The 15,693-nt window shown below is 44.6% G+C and overlaps 1 protein-coding gene across 4 annotated transcripts in view; it reads left to right on the top strand.

Annotated features, from left to right (window-relative positions):
* The window catches only part of CAPN3 (calpain 3), a 43,153-nt gene that overhangs the window by 19,256 nt on the left and 8,204 nt on the right, over nucleotides 1-15,693 (top strand). For 2 of the 4 annotated variants that reach the window (XM_081289155.1, XM_081289154.1), the window contains exons 3-13: nucleotides 1,767-1,885; nucleotides 3,507-3,640; nucleotides 4,369-4,537; nucleotides 5,362-5,505; nucleotides 6,706-6,789; nucleotides 7,657-7,742; nucleotides 9,917-9,994; nucleotides 10,798-10,958; nucleotides 13,053-13,222; nucleotides 14,167-14,375; nucleotides 15,210-15,246. In XM_081289155.1, the coding sequence (XP_081145281.1) occupies nucleotides 1,767-1,885; nucleotides 3,507-3,640; nucleotides 4,369-4,537; nucleotides 5,362-5,505; nucleotides 6,706-6,789; nucleotides 7,657-7,742; nucleotides 9,917-9,994; nucleotides 10,798-10,958; nucleotides 13,053-13,222; nucleotides 14,167-14,375; nucleotides 15,210-15,246 (1,391 nt within the window). The other 2 variants (XM_081289151.1, XM_081289152.1) reach the window with 2 other exon arrangements.

Below are 15,693 nucleotides of genomic sequence, written 5' to 3'. Positions count from 1 at the left end.
AGTTGCCCAAGAACAGATCCATATTAAAGGAATCTTTTAACAAAAATGACATTTGTAATACGAAGGAATATTTAGTTTTCTCTTTGCTAGCTTGGCTGTTCCATCAGACCCTCCTCTCTCAGCCTTTTGTTCAGGAAGTATTACCTTTGACGTGTACTACAGACAAGCTCTGTTAAGTAAGATTAGAGAGGACATCAACAGGTACAATTTAAAACTTGAGAGAAAAGGGCATCCGAGGCCAAATGAAAATAATTTGGCTTATTTGGCTCCTGAGGGAGAAGCTGAGGAGGAATGAGATGTCCGCTCTCCTGCACCTGATTCGCTGCCTGCAGAGCACCCAGCAGGCCAACGATCTCAGCCCTTCAAGACACCTATGCCCTGTTTCCAAGGACAGAGTGGCTGCTCCAGGGGGAAGGGAGAATAAAAGTGGCTGTGGGCAACTCTCAGCCTCCCCTATACTCTCAGTGTTGCAGTTAACTTAGCCTGTCCTCCCTAGAAGGCAGTTTTAGGACTGTGAGAACAACAGGTATGTCACTCGGGTGTCCCCGCGGGCGCGCGCACACACACACACACACACACACACACACACACACACACACACACAGGGTCATCTCACTACATATAGTACCTTTCCAGAAAGGAGATTTGGAAAAGAAGAAAATGTCACCAACTCATTTCACTGCCAGCAATGTCTTAGTGTGCCTGTATACTGACTCCAGGGCAGCTGCCTAGCTGGCCTTTCTTATGATACAAATCTGCTTAGCTGATGGTTTACTGGTGCCACAGTCTGGCTGGGCAAAGTAAGGGGGAGGGGGGTGACAAGCAACTTGTGAAGGTTGATACAGCGGGAGCCACTTTATTACAGAGAAGTATATATACACAACTAATTACACATAGTTTAACTTAATTAACATAAACTAGATACAGCAGTCAACCAATAAGGAATCCTCATCATCTTAATGATTACACATAGCTTAACTTCATTGACATTATCTAGACACAGCAGTCAGTCATTAAGGAATCTCTATCATCTTAATGGCTCGCTGGCGTTACTTCTCAAACCACTCCTCTTGGCAAAGTGCCAGGCGCCATCTTGACTTGTCTGTGGCTCTCAACATACTGGCACTTAGTCTTCACTGAGGTCAGAAAAGGAAAATGGGCTCTGATGTAAAGGTACAAAGCAGGGAAAATTTCCTACCAAGAAAAATAACCCAGCCAGGTGCAGTGGTGCACATCTATAATCCCAACAGCCAGGAGGCTGAGACAGGAGGCTCACAAGTTCAAAGCCAGCCTCAGCAACTTTGTGAGGCCCTATGCAACTTACAAGACCCCGTATCAAAATAAAACATAAAAGGGGCTGGGGATTTGGCTCAGTTGTTAAGAGTGCCCCTGGGTTCAATACCTGGTACCAAAAAAACCAAACAAACCCAAACAAAAACCAATCTAGTTATGATCATCTATTGCTCTGCCTCTATTGAGGTCCAAAATAGAAGTCAGTTTGTTTTTCAAAAGGAGGAATTGCTTACAGCCTTTAGAAAAACACCCAAAGTAAGTTGCTCTGTTGATCATATTGTCAAGGAGTTCTTGTCAAATGCTCCTTGCCTGATTTGACACTTCCATAAGGTCTGATCTGGAAGCAGGAAAGGAGGCACCATGTGACTCTCCATTCTTCAGCAAAACAGAGCATCTGGCTGGGATGGGGTCTTCTTTTCCCTGGAGGGACAAATAGATCCCACATGAAAACTGTGTCATGTTTTTGCCTGCAGGGGACTGCTGGTTTCTTGCAGCCATTGCCTGTCTGACCCTAAATGAGCGTCTCCTTTTCCGAGTTATACCCCACGATCAAAGTTTCACGGAAAACTATGCGGGAATCTTCCACTTCCAGGTGAGGTTATGAGAGTATGGTAAGAGGGCCAGCTGTAGCCCCCACCACTTCCAGCTTCATAAAAGGTTCTTTCCACCCACCCAGCCATAGCAGTGGGCAGCAACCCCTAAATGCTTCAAGCCTGTGAGAAAGCAGGTGTTTATCTCTGACCCCTGGGCCCCACATACCTTCCACTGCACCCCAGAATGCCAGAAAGACATTGCTGTTAATGGGTCTATTTTTGCCCTTCAGCTGGCTGGCTACCATGTTATTGCCAGCAGGCCTTCTCAAGTAGGCCCGTAAGACATTAGCTCTGGGAAGCCATAGGCCCCTTTGGGCTCTGTCAGAATTCCTGGTTCATGAACTACAGCTCTTTTTACTTTCTGCCCTTTAAATGTTTCACTTGCCCCTTCCAGAGCCTGGAAGAAACTTGTAGTTAATCTGGGGATCATGATTCTGGTTTGGTCCAGAACTAAGTCTCTTAATTCTAGAACCATTCAGCCATTGGAAATATTCTGAGTCCAAATCATCTTAGTAACAAGAGCCAAATCCTGGTGTTGAACCAGAACTAAAGTGAATTCTGCATGTGGGGATCTGGTACTTTCTGGAGTTCTGAGGAGTCTGTCTCCAGTTCTGACGGCTCCTCAGTATCCTGATATCAGTTGATATGCCTGCTGTCTTGTACCTCAGCACTGAAGGCCTCAGATAGTGTCTGTCTTCAGGTTCTGCATCCTGCTGGCTTCTGAATGGGAATGGAAACCAGGCCCTGAATTATGTCTTCCCTGTGCCATCAAACTACCAGTTTCCCTCTGACATTTAAAGGGTCTCATATCTAAAGGGCCATAAACACAAAGACCAGACAGATTTTTGTCTTCTTTTCAATAAGGAAGAAAGTACCATTGGAAGGGAGATTAAACTACACATTTGGCCTTTTTCAGTTTAAATTCATTTATTCAAAAAAGGATATCCAGAAATGAAATGATCGAACAATATTTCTACTATAGCCAGAGTTTACTTTCAGTCACTTTCCTTTTCCATTTTGATTCTTCTTCAGTTTGTTATCAAGAAATACATAAATCAGCCAGGCATGGTGGTGTACTCCTGTTATCTCAGCAACTCCAGAAGCTAAGGCAGGAAGATTGCAAATTTGAGATGAACTCAGTCAATTTAGCGAGAACTGTCTCAAACTCAAGACAAAAAATAAAAAGGGCTGGGGATATAGCTTAATGACACTGGATTCAATCCTCAATACCACCAAAAGCATGGTGGGGTGTGTGCCAGGAATGCATAAATCAGTATCAGTACAACGCCTTCCCTGATCACAGGAGTTCTCAATCTTGGCTACATATTGAGAATCATCTGGGACACCTAAAAATATGCATATTCAGCTGCAGCTCCAGACCTCTTAGGCTGGAGAAAGAAAATCTCAAATCCTAACATGACATTGAGTACCTACTGTACCCAGTATTGGGCTATTCTCTGTGGAAGAGATTAAGTGGTCTATAACTTATTTCCTGCCCTCAAAAAGGTCACAGTACAACTAGAAATAGATATACACACCACAAACTCAAAATGGGATGAACAAGCATATGTCCTAATGGTAATCTGAGTATATGAGCCTGTGCTTCATGCTTCTGTGCAGTTCTGGCGCTACGGAGACTGGGTGGATGTGGTTGTTGATGACTGTCTCCCAACGTACAACAATCAACTGGTTTTCACCAAATCCAACCACCGCAATGAGTTCTGGAGTGCTCTGCTGGAGAAGGCATATGCTAAGTAAGGCAATACTATAGAATGTAAGACAGATGAGAGGCGAGGGAGCCCAAGTGTCACAGCAGGATGCATATGTTTATGTTCATATGTATTGTGGGAATTCAGCTGAGACATCTCCAAGAATACTAAGTTTAAGAGAAGAGATGAGTGGGCTGGGGATATAGCCCAGTTGGTAGAGTGCTTGCCTCATATGCACAAGGCCCTGGGTTTGATCCCCAGCATCACCAAGAAAAAAAAAGGGGTGAAATGAAGATTTGTGTAAGAAACCTTTAGCTTTAGCTTTCCATAGTGAACTCTTTTAATTCTACCTTCCTGATGGTGTTGAAAGTCATTGGTCAGAGCATTGTATCTCTAGAGCTCAGACCCTACAATTTTACTTGTCTCCATCTTATGAACTCATAGATGGGCTTGTAGCATATTCATAATAACACCATACTGTCTCTCAACTTAGAAGCTCCACTCCCACTGCTATTGGCTTTAACTCAGCCCTACCTCAAGGTTCAGCATATAGAATATCTGGGTTCCACTGCCAGTGCTTCTAGCTCTTTGTGTCCTCTTGAGTTCAGCTTTGTTGTGAAGAAAGACAGTCATATTGTTTCATTAGTTCATAGAACTATTGGGAAATGAGAGAATATTGCAGGATTTTAAGAGTAAAGTTCCGGGGGCAAAGGGACCTGGTCATATTTCTTGGAACTCTGTGACTCCAGGTTGGTCTTTGTCCTTTCTTCAAGGCTGCATGGTTCCTATGAAGCCCTGAAAGGTGGGAACACCACAGAAGCCATGGAGGACTTCACAGGAGGGGTGACAGAGTTTTTTGAGATCAAGGATGCTCCCAGAGACATGTACAAGATTATGAGGAAAGCCATTGAGAGAGGTTCCCTCATGGGCTGCTCCATTGATGTAAGTCTGTGGTGTGGGTTGCAGGGCAGGGAAGCTTTTCACTCAGTTAATGGCAATATCAAGCTTCCATCTGAGACATAATGAAAGTTTTCAGAATCAGAAGCAGATTCTTGACTTTGAAAGTGAGGAATTTTTAAAGAGTGTTATTCCTGAAAAATTTCAATAAAGAAATTGGGCAAGAACATTTTAAACCCTGAAATTTAGGTGGAAATAGGTTTAGAGGCCTATGTCGTGGAGGCCTCTCTTGTCTGAATTGCTCAGTGCAAGCTTGCCCCATAAGTTGGCCTCATCCTTGACTATGGGCCTGGGCCCACCGGTCATTTCCTTAAGAAAGCCTCCTAGTCATTTGGCCTTGACCACAATGCCTGCTTGCAACATGGGCTTTGTGTTTTTATCTGCAAGATCAGCCTCTCAGTGCAAGAAAGTGGTATGAACAGATAGATACAGGAACCAACGGTAAGGTAAGGAGATGTCAGATCATGCCCAGGGCTCCTGAGTTTCAGGAGAGACAACTTCCCTGAGGGCTATTCAATGTAGTCTTGGTAGTTTCCATTTCAGAGGAAGGGGCCCAAATTAATTCCTGCTCCCTTCTTGCCTAACATTCCCAAAAGATAGAAAGGCTTAGAAGGCAAGTTGACTAAATTAGATGAACATTTGCTTTCTGTATCACTTTTCTCCATCTTTTCTCTATTCATGCTCTGTTGATCTCTCCTCTTTTCCTTTGTCTGTCCCCTCCCTTATTTCTATATCCTTCCCTTTCCACCCTCCTTTGTTTGTTCTCTCCCCTCTCCTGGGTTGTCCCCCACACTCTTGGCGGGCCTCAGGATGGCACAAACATGACCTATGGAACCTCTCCTTCTGCTCTGAACATGGGGGAGTTGATTGCACGGATGGTGAGGAATATGGATAATTCGCTGCTCAGGGACTCAGACCTCGACCCCAGAGGCTCAGATGACAGACCTACACGGGTGTGTATGACTCCCACTGTCAAAATAGACCAACCCACAAGCTGCATGACCCTCCCCTGCTGCTGTCAGACTCTCCTTCGCAACCACTGCAAATGAAGCAAATTTTCTCCCCTTTGTTTAATAATCTAGTGAAGAAATCAAAGTCTCCTTCCTCATAGGCCTTACATTCTAATACTTTCAGAAGTTCTACATGTTCATGGAAGAAGACTGAGTCATACAAAAAAGTATAGAGGAAAATTCAACCTATATTTTCCCCATTTAAAAATAATCATTCTTAACATTTGATAAATGTCCTTCTGGGATTCTTCTATGCATATAATCTACATTTTTGTTTTAAAAATCTTGTCATATTTTTATACTTCTTTGTAGCCTGCTTTTTCATTAGTTTTTATATTCTTAATATGCCAATAAGTATTCTCCTGTAACTTTTTTACTCAAGCACAATATCCCAATATGCAGCTATTATATTTACTAAGCTCAATATGGGTCCAGGAATCTCCCCTTGAATCTGCTGTGCTTCCAAGCCTGCTGACACCTAGGCAGTCTATCTAGCATTCATTGGGCCTTGGCAGTCCGACCTTTCTGCCAAGGTTCTTTGTGGCTACAACTCAAATATTTCTGCACATGGAACATCTATCCCTGCACTCTTAAGCACATTCATTTCTGAACAGGGATCTCCTAAGAAATCTATTCCTGGATGCCGTGACTTTTGATTTCTTGAATATCATCTGCTAGGTGGGTGTGAAGGAGATGAGGGGATGTAAAGAGAAAAGCTTAGACCCATATGTTTCATTGAGCCCCTTTTCTAGGAACAGTTAATCCTGGATGGGCTCAGGGGAAGGAGGAACCCCAAATCCAGGACAAACCCAGATTTCCACCTTCTTCCTTTGAAGAATCCTAAGGGGGCCATAAAGGAGGAACAGAAATGCTGTCACCCACCTTGCATCCCAATGTCTACCTTGTTATTTGGTAGTCCAGGCAGAACCTTCTCAGAGTGACCAGCTGCTCTGGGGCTGTCTTTTTGATGCTCTTAAAGGGCAAGTGGGGCCCCTGCTCCTGGTCATGAGGCATACTTTCAGGGAGTAAAGTAGTTCTTGTCCTCACAGAAACCAGAAAATGGACTTATATGAACTTACTCTCCAGGCAGCAGAACTTCTGCTCCCCTAACTCCTAACAGGCTGCCTGGTTATTGCTCCACAGACAATTGTTCCTGTTCAGTATGAGACAAGAATGGCCTGCGGGCTGGTCAAGGGTCATGCCTATTCCGTCACTGGGCTGGAGGAGGTGAGACAGCTGGGGCTCGGTGGGGTATGGGGACCTACTTGAATTGACCTCCTAAAGTTGGAATTTAGCTTTCTGTGCCCCTTCCCTATCCACAGAGCTTGCCCCAAATCAGGGAATTCCACTCAAGGTACAAGCAAAGCACCTGGGAAGTGGGGAGGCTTTTGAGAACTGGTAGAAGGGGACCTGGTGCTCAGTTTATCTTTTCTTTTAATGTTAAAGATGATAATTTTCCCAAAATTTCCAAGGAACAAATAGAACTAATACTTTGGTTCTACAAAGGTAGTCTCCTGTTTTGTTTTTTGTTCTCTAATGTTCAAACAGTTAGAATGTTTTGTTCCTTCTGGGAATTCTGGATTTTCCTGGTATGTCACAGATAGAAACCTTGTCAGGTCCATTGCACACAGATGGACAGATTGTGCCCAGACAGAGGGATGGATAGAGAGGGGCTCTTGTCTGTTTCAGCCCATGGGAGCCACCTGGAGGACAGGCACCTTTTTCTAAATGGTCCAACTGGAGGGGGCATTTGTCTGTAGTTCCTCAGGCAGTAGGTGGCTTTTTTAAAAGTCACACAGATACCTAATGTGTATAAGCTAGTGCAGAACCCTAATGTTTGTTCCTCCTCTGAAGTTCATAATGGCCTAGGATGTTCTCTAGGAAAGTCACTTCTTAGAAGATGGTAAGACAACAGTCAGGCCCTAACTCCTTCTGACTCAGTCCTAAGGTTTTGACCCCTCACCCTAACATTTCACAGGCAGGATAGTCCCAGAACAGATTATCTCTCCATCCCTATCCCAGCCCTCAGGGAAGGACAGATGTCCCCTTTCTAGATAGGCTCCACAGCATGAGAACTTTTTCACTTTGCTCAAGGCCCTGTTCAAAGGTGAGAAAGTGAAGCTGGTGCGGCTGCGGAACCCCTGGGGCCAGGTAGAGTGGAATGGCTCTTGGAGTGATGGGTAAGTGAGGGGACCCATGGAAGACAGCAACAGGGTCTGGGAAAGGCTGGACTGGGAACTGAGCCATGAGAGTACTATGATTGCTGGGTGTATTTTTCACCCTCAAAACCAATGACCATGATTCAGAGAAGAAGGTGCAGATGTGGGCTTCAGGGAAGGACTGGGAGTAAAGCAGGGATGCCAGGGACACAGAGAAGTTGCTGATGGTCAGTAGACTGGAAAGGAAGGCTTCCAGAAAGCTTGGGCCAGGCCCAGGCAGGAACGGAGTCTTAAGTCAGGGATATGGACTGGATAAGTGATTTCCCTTCTTGTCTCTTTGTCCTAACTGTAAAATGGAAACAATAAACACTTGTGGATGTTATAAGAAGTAAATGTGACAGTTTCTGGAACATGCTTACCTAGTGCTGAAACTTTTTTCCCCCTCCCTTTTTGTCACCATACAAAGGTACACAATCCCCTCTGAAAGAATTTTACTTTTTATCAATTAAAGGAATAAACTAGGGGCATCAAAAATAGAAAATATGGAAAAGTTATTATGTGAAGGATACAGAACATTTACAACACCTCTACAGTCCCACTCAACCACTGGTTCAGGGTTGTCTCTGCTGAATGGCAGGTGGCCTCTTGAGTTCTCTTTTTATTCTTAGGAGGTGATAGCAGGATTCAGTAGCTAAGAACCAAACCCAGGTCCTGTGGGGCCCTGTGCTTATGTACCTAACACCTTTTATCCCATTGCACAGCAATTAACTGTTTATTTCAGTTATTCATTCCTTTAGCAAATGTTTGTTGAACACCAACTATAAATAGGAGGCACAGATGTAGGCACTGGAGATATTCTGTGAGCAGGCGCCTCTCTTGATAGTCTGTGATAAGTTGTTGACTGTATGTTCTTCCTTTCTCCTATAAACATTCACATGCATTGCTTTATTTGTCCATGTGACAAATCCTCACTCCTTGGTAATATCTGCCAGGCCCCGTGATACTGTCTGAGGATGTAGAAATGAACACAGAGACACAGGCCTTGCCCATCCAAAAAACAGACAGACATGCACTAATAAATTGAGACCATCGATGTGGTAAGGATCACAAAGAGGGAGCCCTTGGCTAGTTTGGGTTGGATGGGAAATGTAGACATGCTTGGAGGGAGTGATTATGAATGGGGCTCTCTACTCTGGAAAGGCCCTCGATACCCCATCATTGTCTACTCCACTGGCCTGTGCTTTTCAGCCTCAGTTTGATGTCCAGACTTCATTCACTTCCTGCTGATCTCTCCATTGCTGGCAAGTGGGACCCAGCCCTTGGTCACTCAAGGAGACTCCTCCAGCCCATGTTCCTTCTTCTGGCCTCAGGAATCTCCATTTCTCCTTCAGTAATTTTGGACTCTAAGCATTTCTAGAACCCAATTTAGCTTAATTCTTCTCAGTAAGCCTAAAACACAAATGTGCTTTTTTATTTTTTTCCTCCCACTTGCAGTGAGAGTCTGTAAAAAACTTCCCAGCCTCAGAAACACGATACTAGGATGTTTTCCTGACAGGAGAGGGGAAAAAAAAGGATATTTCCATGCTTGGTTTTTTTTCTTAGTAGCTCGGTTTCTTATATAGCATTGCGTGATTTCATCTACTCAGCCTGTGAGATGATAATGTAATCATTTCCCTTTGGCAGTTGAGGAAACAGAACCTGATGAGAGTTAAATGACTTGCCCACGGTTACACAGCTAGGTCTGTTATTAAAGGAGAATCTCAGTTTGTCTATTTGCAGAGGCCAGCTCTTTTTTTTTTTTGACAGATTAATTATTTTATTTTTATGTGATACTAAGGATCAAATCCACTGTTTCACATATGCTAGGCAAGTGTTTTCCACTGAGCTATAGCCCTAGCCCCCCACCCCCCAAGAGTTTAGCTCTTATCTTTAAAGTGTGAAAAAATATTCAGCTAGAGAAGGCTACAGTTCATATACTCTTTAAAGAGTTTGGTCTTCATCTTGAAGATAGCAGGAAGAAATTATAGTTTTTCACTGGGGGTGACAGGTCAGACCAGCATTTTCATGGCTCACATTGGCTACAATTTGGAGATAGGCGCTACTTCAACTTTCTATATCTCTGATATCTCCTATCCCAACACACCTCAGGCCTTTCCCTTCTTTCTCCTTCCACAATCCCTCCATTTCTCCACCAGTTGGAAGGATTGGAGCTTTGTGGACAAAGATGAGAAGGCCCGTCTGCAGCACCAGGTCACTGAGGATGGAGAGTTCTGGTGAGTCCAGGACCCAGAGGACCCAGAAGGGGTAAGGGACAGGGAAGGAAGGTCAAATATCAGACCTCAGTCCCTAGGCAGTCGGATGCTGTCGGATTTCAGTTCTTGGGTGATTGGGGCTCTGTTCTCTTCCTTCAGCTAGAGGGCCAGCAACAATGAGGTTCTGGTCACAGTAACCACAGTCAGGTCACAGTGATGACTGAGTCCAGGACCAGGGCAGCATAATGCAGATCTTGTTCCAGCCACACTTGTTCCTTGGCTTTAACATCACTCTCCTCTGAGCCTGGGAAGCTCTACTTGCCCTGATCCCTAATGCTACCCTCACCCTCACACAGATCATCTCTACTCAGCCTTCATGTCTCAGCTTAAAGGGAACTTTCTTCAGGGTTCTCTTAGTTCCTCCAGGACTGAGATTCATTTATTTGTAGGGCTTGTCACTATTAAAATTGTTTGCTTAATTTTTCATCCTTTTCCAAAGGTTCTCTTTCCCCTGGGCCTGGTACTCTGCCTGGTATGCTGTAGAGGGACACATGGGACATGACAAGCTTTTAGATAACTAATATTTCATCTAACTCCTCCATCAAGCATACATGAGTTTGAGTCATTACTAGAAGACTTGATGATAGTTTGGGGTAGACGCATTAAAACTGACATTGTACCCTAAAAAGAAAAGGCAGGCTTCTCTGGGACATTGATCAAGTTCCTCTGAACTAATTTATTGTCCTGTGTCAGCCTGGAGTCTTCCCATTCCCAGCCTCTTCTGACCTATTCTTATATGGATATTTCTTCTTTCAACCCATCAGGATGTCATATGAGGATTTCATCTACCATTTTACAAAGCTGGAGATTTGCAACCTCACAGCTGATGCCCTGGAGTCTGACAAGCTTCAGACCTGGACAGTGTCCGTGAATGAGGGCCGTTGGGTGAGGGGCTGCTCTGCTGGAGGCTGCCGCAACTTTCCAGGTGGGAGATACTCTTGATGGGGGAAGGGTCCAAGCAGAACAAGTTCCAGGTAGAATCATATCCGTGATTATTTTCTGAGTCTCTGCAAAGCTCCAGACGTCTATTATCTTATGAAATCCTGTTTATATTACTGAGAAGGAAACTGCCATGCTGTGGAGTTTGCAAGGGAGCTGGTAATAACATTTAAGCAGGAAACTGTCAGAACAATACTGTGTTGGTCATGTTGAGGATACTAGTGGAGAACAAAGTTAGTAGCTACTGTGGTTGTTCAAAGTCAGAACAACCACAGTAGCTACTAACTTAAGGCCTGGAACCAAGTCAGTAGCTGCAGAGATGGAAGGGAGAAGGCAGATTTAGGGGAATGTATATTAGGTAATTTAGGGAGGGAAGAATGAAAAATGATGTCAAGATGTCCAGAGCAGGTTTGGGAGTATAGCTCAGTGATAGAGCCCTTACCTAGCATGTGAGGCCCTGGGTTTGATTCCCCAGTACTGTAAAGAAAAAGGGTGCTGGGCATGGTGCACTCACCTGTAATCCCAGAAACTAGAGGCTGAGGCAGGAGGATCACAAATTCAAAGCCAGCCTTGGTAACTTAGTGAAGCCCTAAGCAATTCAGCGAGACCCTGTCTCTAAATAAAATATAGAAAAGAGGTTGGGGATGTGGCTAAGTGGTTAAGAGCCCCTGAGTTCAATCCCCAGTAAAAAGGGGGGAAAAAAGAAAGAGAAAGAAAGGAAGGTAGATTAGTTGGTTGATTCCCAGTGTAGGGACCTGAGCAGATGACGTCAACATTGCAACATAAGACAATAGAAGACACACTAAGGGGGAAAAAATATCAGCATGTTGTTTGTTTTAGATGGATTGGTTGTGAAGTTATGAGAAGAGGACTTTAGTTTGGGACATGGCAAGTTTGAGGTCCCTATCCAATATTCAGATGAAGATTTCTATTGGGCTAAGGATATAGTTCAGTTGGTAGAGTGCTTGCCTTACATGCCCAAGGCCCTGCCTGGGTTCAATCCCCAGTGCCACAAAAATAAATAATTAATTAAATTTTATTAGAGAATTATATGATAAGAACTCTTAAATGTTTGAGGAAGGAAGGGAGAGAGAAAAGGAAGGAAAGAAGAGAGTCAGAAGAGAGACTGGCTCAGGTGCCATCAGTATAGAGGGAACAATTAAAAAGTGGAATTGGGGGAGATTGCCTAGGGAGACAGGAGATGAGAGGAGAGGTCTAGAACTAGATCCCAGGGCTCAACAACATTTGTGGTGCAGGTAAGGAAAGCAAAGCCATCAGCAAAGGCTGAAAATCAGAGTTCAGAGAAAAAGAGAAACTACACATCCAATCAGTGTGGTTCCATCTGATAAAAGTAGAGACTCCACCCACCAAATATTTAGACAAATACTTAAATTATGTTTTCAACGAATATTTATTAAGCACCTAGATGCAGGGCATATTAGGGTCCTCTGGAGAAAAAGAACCAATAGAATAGGTGATAGACAGATGGATGGATGGATAGACAGAGGATTTATTAGGGGAATTGGCTTACATGATAATAAAAGCTGAGAAGTCCCACAACATGCCATATGCAAGCTGGAGACCCTTGGATGCCAGTAAGTGTGGTCCAGTCCAAGTTGGAAGGCCCGAGAAGCAGGGAAGTTGGTGGTATAATTTTCTGTCCAGGGTCAAAGAAAGGAACTGGCAGGGGGAGTGGTGATGATACTGGTATAAGTCTTGGAGCCCAAAGGTCAGAGAGCCTGGAATTATGATGTCTAAGGACAGGAGAGTATCCTAACTAGAGAGAGGGAGAGAGAATTCTTTTCTTGCCATATTCTTGTACTATCTGGGCCCCCAGCTGATCAGAGGGTGCCCACCCCACTTAGTCTACCAACACACAGCCAATTCCTTCTGTTAACACTCATAGACACACTCAGAAATAATGTTTTACCAATTCTCTAGATGTTCTTTAATCCAGTTGGCACCTTAAATTTATCATCACATGGTGGATACAGATGAATAAGGTGTCTGTCTCATTTTTCCTCCTGCCCTTTTTCTAAGAGGCAGATCTGAATATACATTTCTTTTCTGGGGGACATAGACACTTTCTGGACCAACCCACAGTACCGCCTGAAGCTCCTGGAGGAGGACGATGACCCTGATGACTCTGAAGTGATCTGCAGCTTCCTGGTGGCCCTGATGCAGAAGAACAGGCGGAAGGACCGGAAACTGGGGGCCAATCTCTTCACCATTGGCTTCGCCATCTACGAGGTATGCAATCCCTGACCAGCTCCAGTCCAGGAAACACCTTTGTAACAAGAAGGATTTGGGGGACAAAAGGGTCCTCTAGCTTCCCTAATACAGAGTGAACCCCAGAACTCCTGTTATCAAGCTCACTTGTGTTTGTTAACAAGCAGGAAATTCCAGGGGGTGCCGTAGAGAGGAGCTGGGTCTGACAGGCTGGCCTGCTTCACGAGGAGTCATATTCTGCATTTCTGTCATTGCCTGCCTTCCCTTCTGCCAACTATTTATCCTCATTCAGATCTGATATGTCTTTTTTTCCTGTTTCTCCTCAAGGTTCCCAAAGAGGTATAGCAGTGGCAGCGCCAGCAGTTGTGTGCAGCATTCCCTGGGGGTCCTGAGTCTGTCTGTGGCTCACCAAGACGCTTCCTGGTGGGGTTTGTGGGCAGAACTATGATAGGAGAGGGCCCTGCCTACATTATTTCATCTGCAGAGAAAGTGCTTCAGGATACTGCACCCCCAAGATGTGCACTTTCTCCCTCTTACCATACACCTTCACATACTCATACCCACGCAACTACACACCCACAAGCAGAGTCACACAGACATGTTCTGAGGGGTTGGATGGAGGAATCACCTCCCTCAGAACCCAGCCAAGGCCCCTCTGCTTCTTTGGGGTCCTTCCCAGCCTGAGGGGATTCGGAGCAGACAAGCAGCAGTTCTGGTAAGTGTCCCTGTGTGTGGGAACAATAAACTTGACCTTCACTTCTGAATCGCCACAAAAAAGGAAGAGGAAGTGAGGTAGGGAGCTCCAGTGATGTTGAGCTATTTGAGGCCTTGGGAATTGGAAGTAGGTAGGGGAGACTGTGAATGGGTGACCACAGAGTTGGGAAGGGACCTCTGGAGTGAACTGTGAACCAGATAAGACAGTCCTCCCAAGAGGCTCAGGTTCCACAGGCTTTTCTGTCCCCCAGATGCATGGGAACAAGCAGCACCTGCAGAAGGACTTCTTCCTCTATAACGCCTCCAAGGCCAGGAGCAAAACCTACATTAACATGCGGGAGGTGTCCCAGCGCTTCCGCCTGCCTCCCAGCGAGTATGTCATTGTGCCCTCCACCTATGAGCCCCATCAGGAGGGGGAATTCATCCTCCGGGTCTTCTCTGAAAAGCGGAATCTATCTGAGTGAGTAACAACCTGACTTTCCCCTCCTATCCCTAAAAGCTTACATGGCTCATTCCACATAATGGAGGCAGGAAGCAATTGGATTGTTTTATTCAAGGTTCCCTGGGACATATTGGCCAGTCTACATCTCTTTCCCACTCCTATGTCACTTCTCCCTCATTTGTTGGTTCATTCATCTTGCAGATATTTACTGAGTACCTACTGTGTCTCTGGTCTTCTAGGCATTAGGGATAGAGAAGTGAATTAAACAGAAAGAAATCCCCGCTTTCATGAAATTTAACAGCTGGTGTGAAAAAACAATGGATAGGAAATAACAACAATAACAAATGTATATATATATATATATATATATATATATATATATTTAATATATATAAAATATACACACACTGTAGTATGCTAGATTTGGGAGTTGATAAAGGAATAAAAACAAAATAAAGAAGAGGTATAGGAAATGTTGGAGATGATTGAAATTTTAGGATAGTGTGGCAAGGGAAGCTAGTAAGGCCAATCCTATCCTTGCCCACCACGGATATGTTGATAGTCCCTGCCATACTCTGATCTATATCCCTGGAAGTGCAAGGTCCATGGGGAGGTATGTGTCATGCCTTTAGGGAGCTCTGGACAATACCAACAAGAAGCCATGTGGTTGGGCTTGGCTATTGGGGATGGTGCCTACATGGGGCTGGTTCCTGGGGTAGAGGTTTAGCTCCAGGAGTTCTCTTAAGTTTAGTCCCAGTTTGGCACCAAGAAGCCTTATGACCTGAGCAAATCCTCCATCTGCTTCCTGCTTGCTCCTGGTGACACTGAAAACCATGTTTGTGTTTCTTACAGGGAAGTCGAAAATACAATCTCTGTGGATCGGCCAGTGGTGAGTGGATTAGCTCTCATGTGTGACAAGGGTCAGAAGGTCAGCTTCCCCAGTTCAGGCAGGGAACAGGTTGGGATAGAGGGGTGAGTGGGTATTGGCAGAGGGGATTGTTACAGCAACTTCTAGTAGGCATGGCCAGAAGTAATGGGTCTCATAGTCCTAAGGCCATTTAGTTAGTTCAGGGACTGGGAAATGTGGAAAAGGGGAGTAGTTTGAACAATTAGAGGAAGGAAACAAGGCCATAGGAAAGGATGACAACAAGAACTGCAGCCAATGTTGGATTATGAAGTTGGAAAACAATGGATTTCTCGCATAGAGAAAAGGAAATGCACCACCTCTGGACCCAGTTTCAAAACCTGGATCCTTCAGATCTATTGCCTGGGTGACCTGACGTGGACAATTATAGAACCCCTATGACTCAGTTTCCTACTCTGAAAATTGGGGATA

The sequence above is a fragment of the Spermophilus citellus genome, assembly GCF_964194105.1.
Source record: "Spermophilus citellus genome assembly, chromosome: 4".
In the NCBI taxonomy this organism is placed as follows: domain Eukaryota; kingdom Metazoa; phylum Chordata; class Mammalia; order Rodentia; family Sciuridae; genus Spermophilus; species Spermophilus citellus.
The sequence above is the reverse complement of the archived record's forward strand: the minus strand, read 5'-3'. Positions and strand labels throughout refer to the sequence as shown.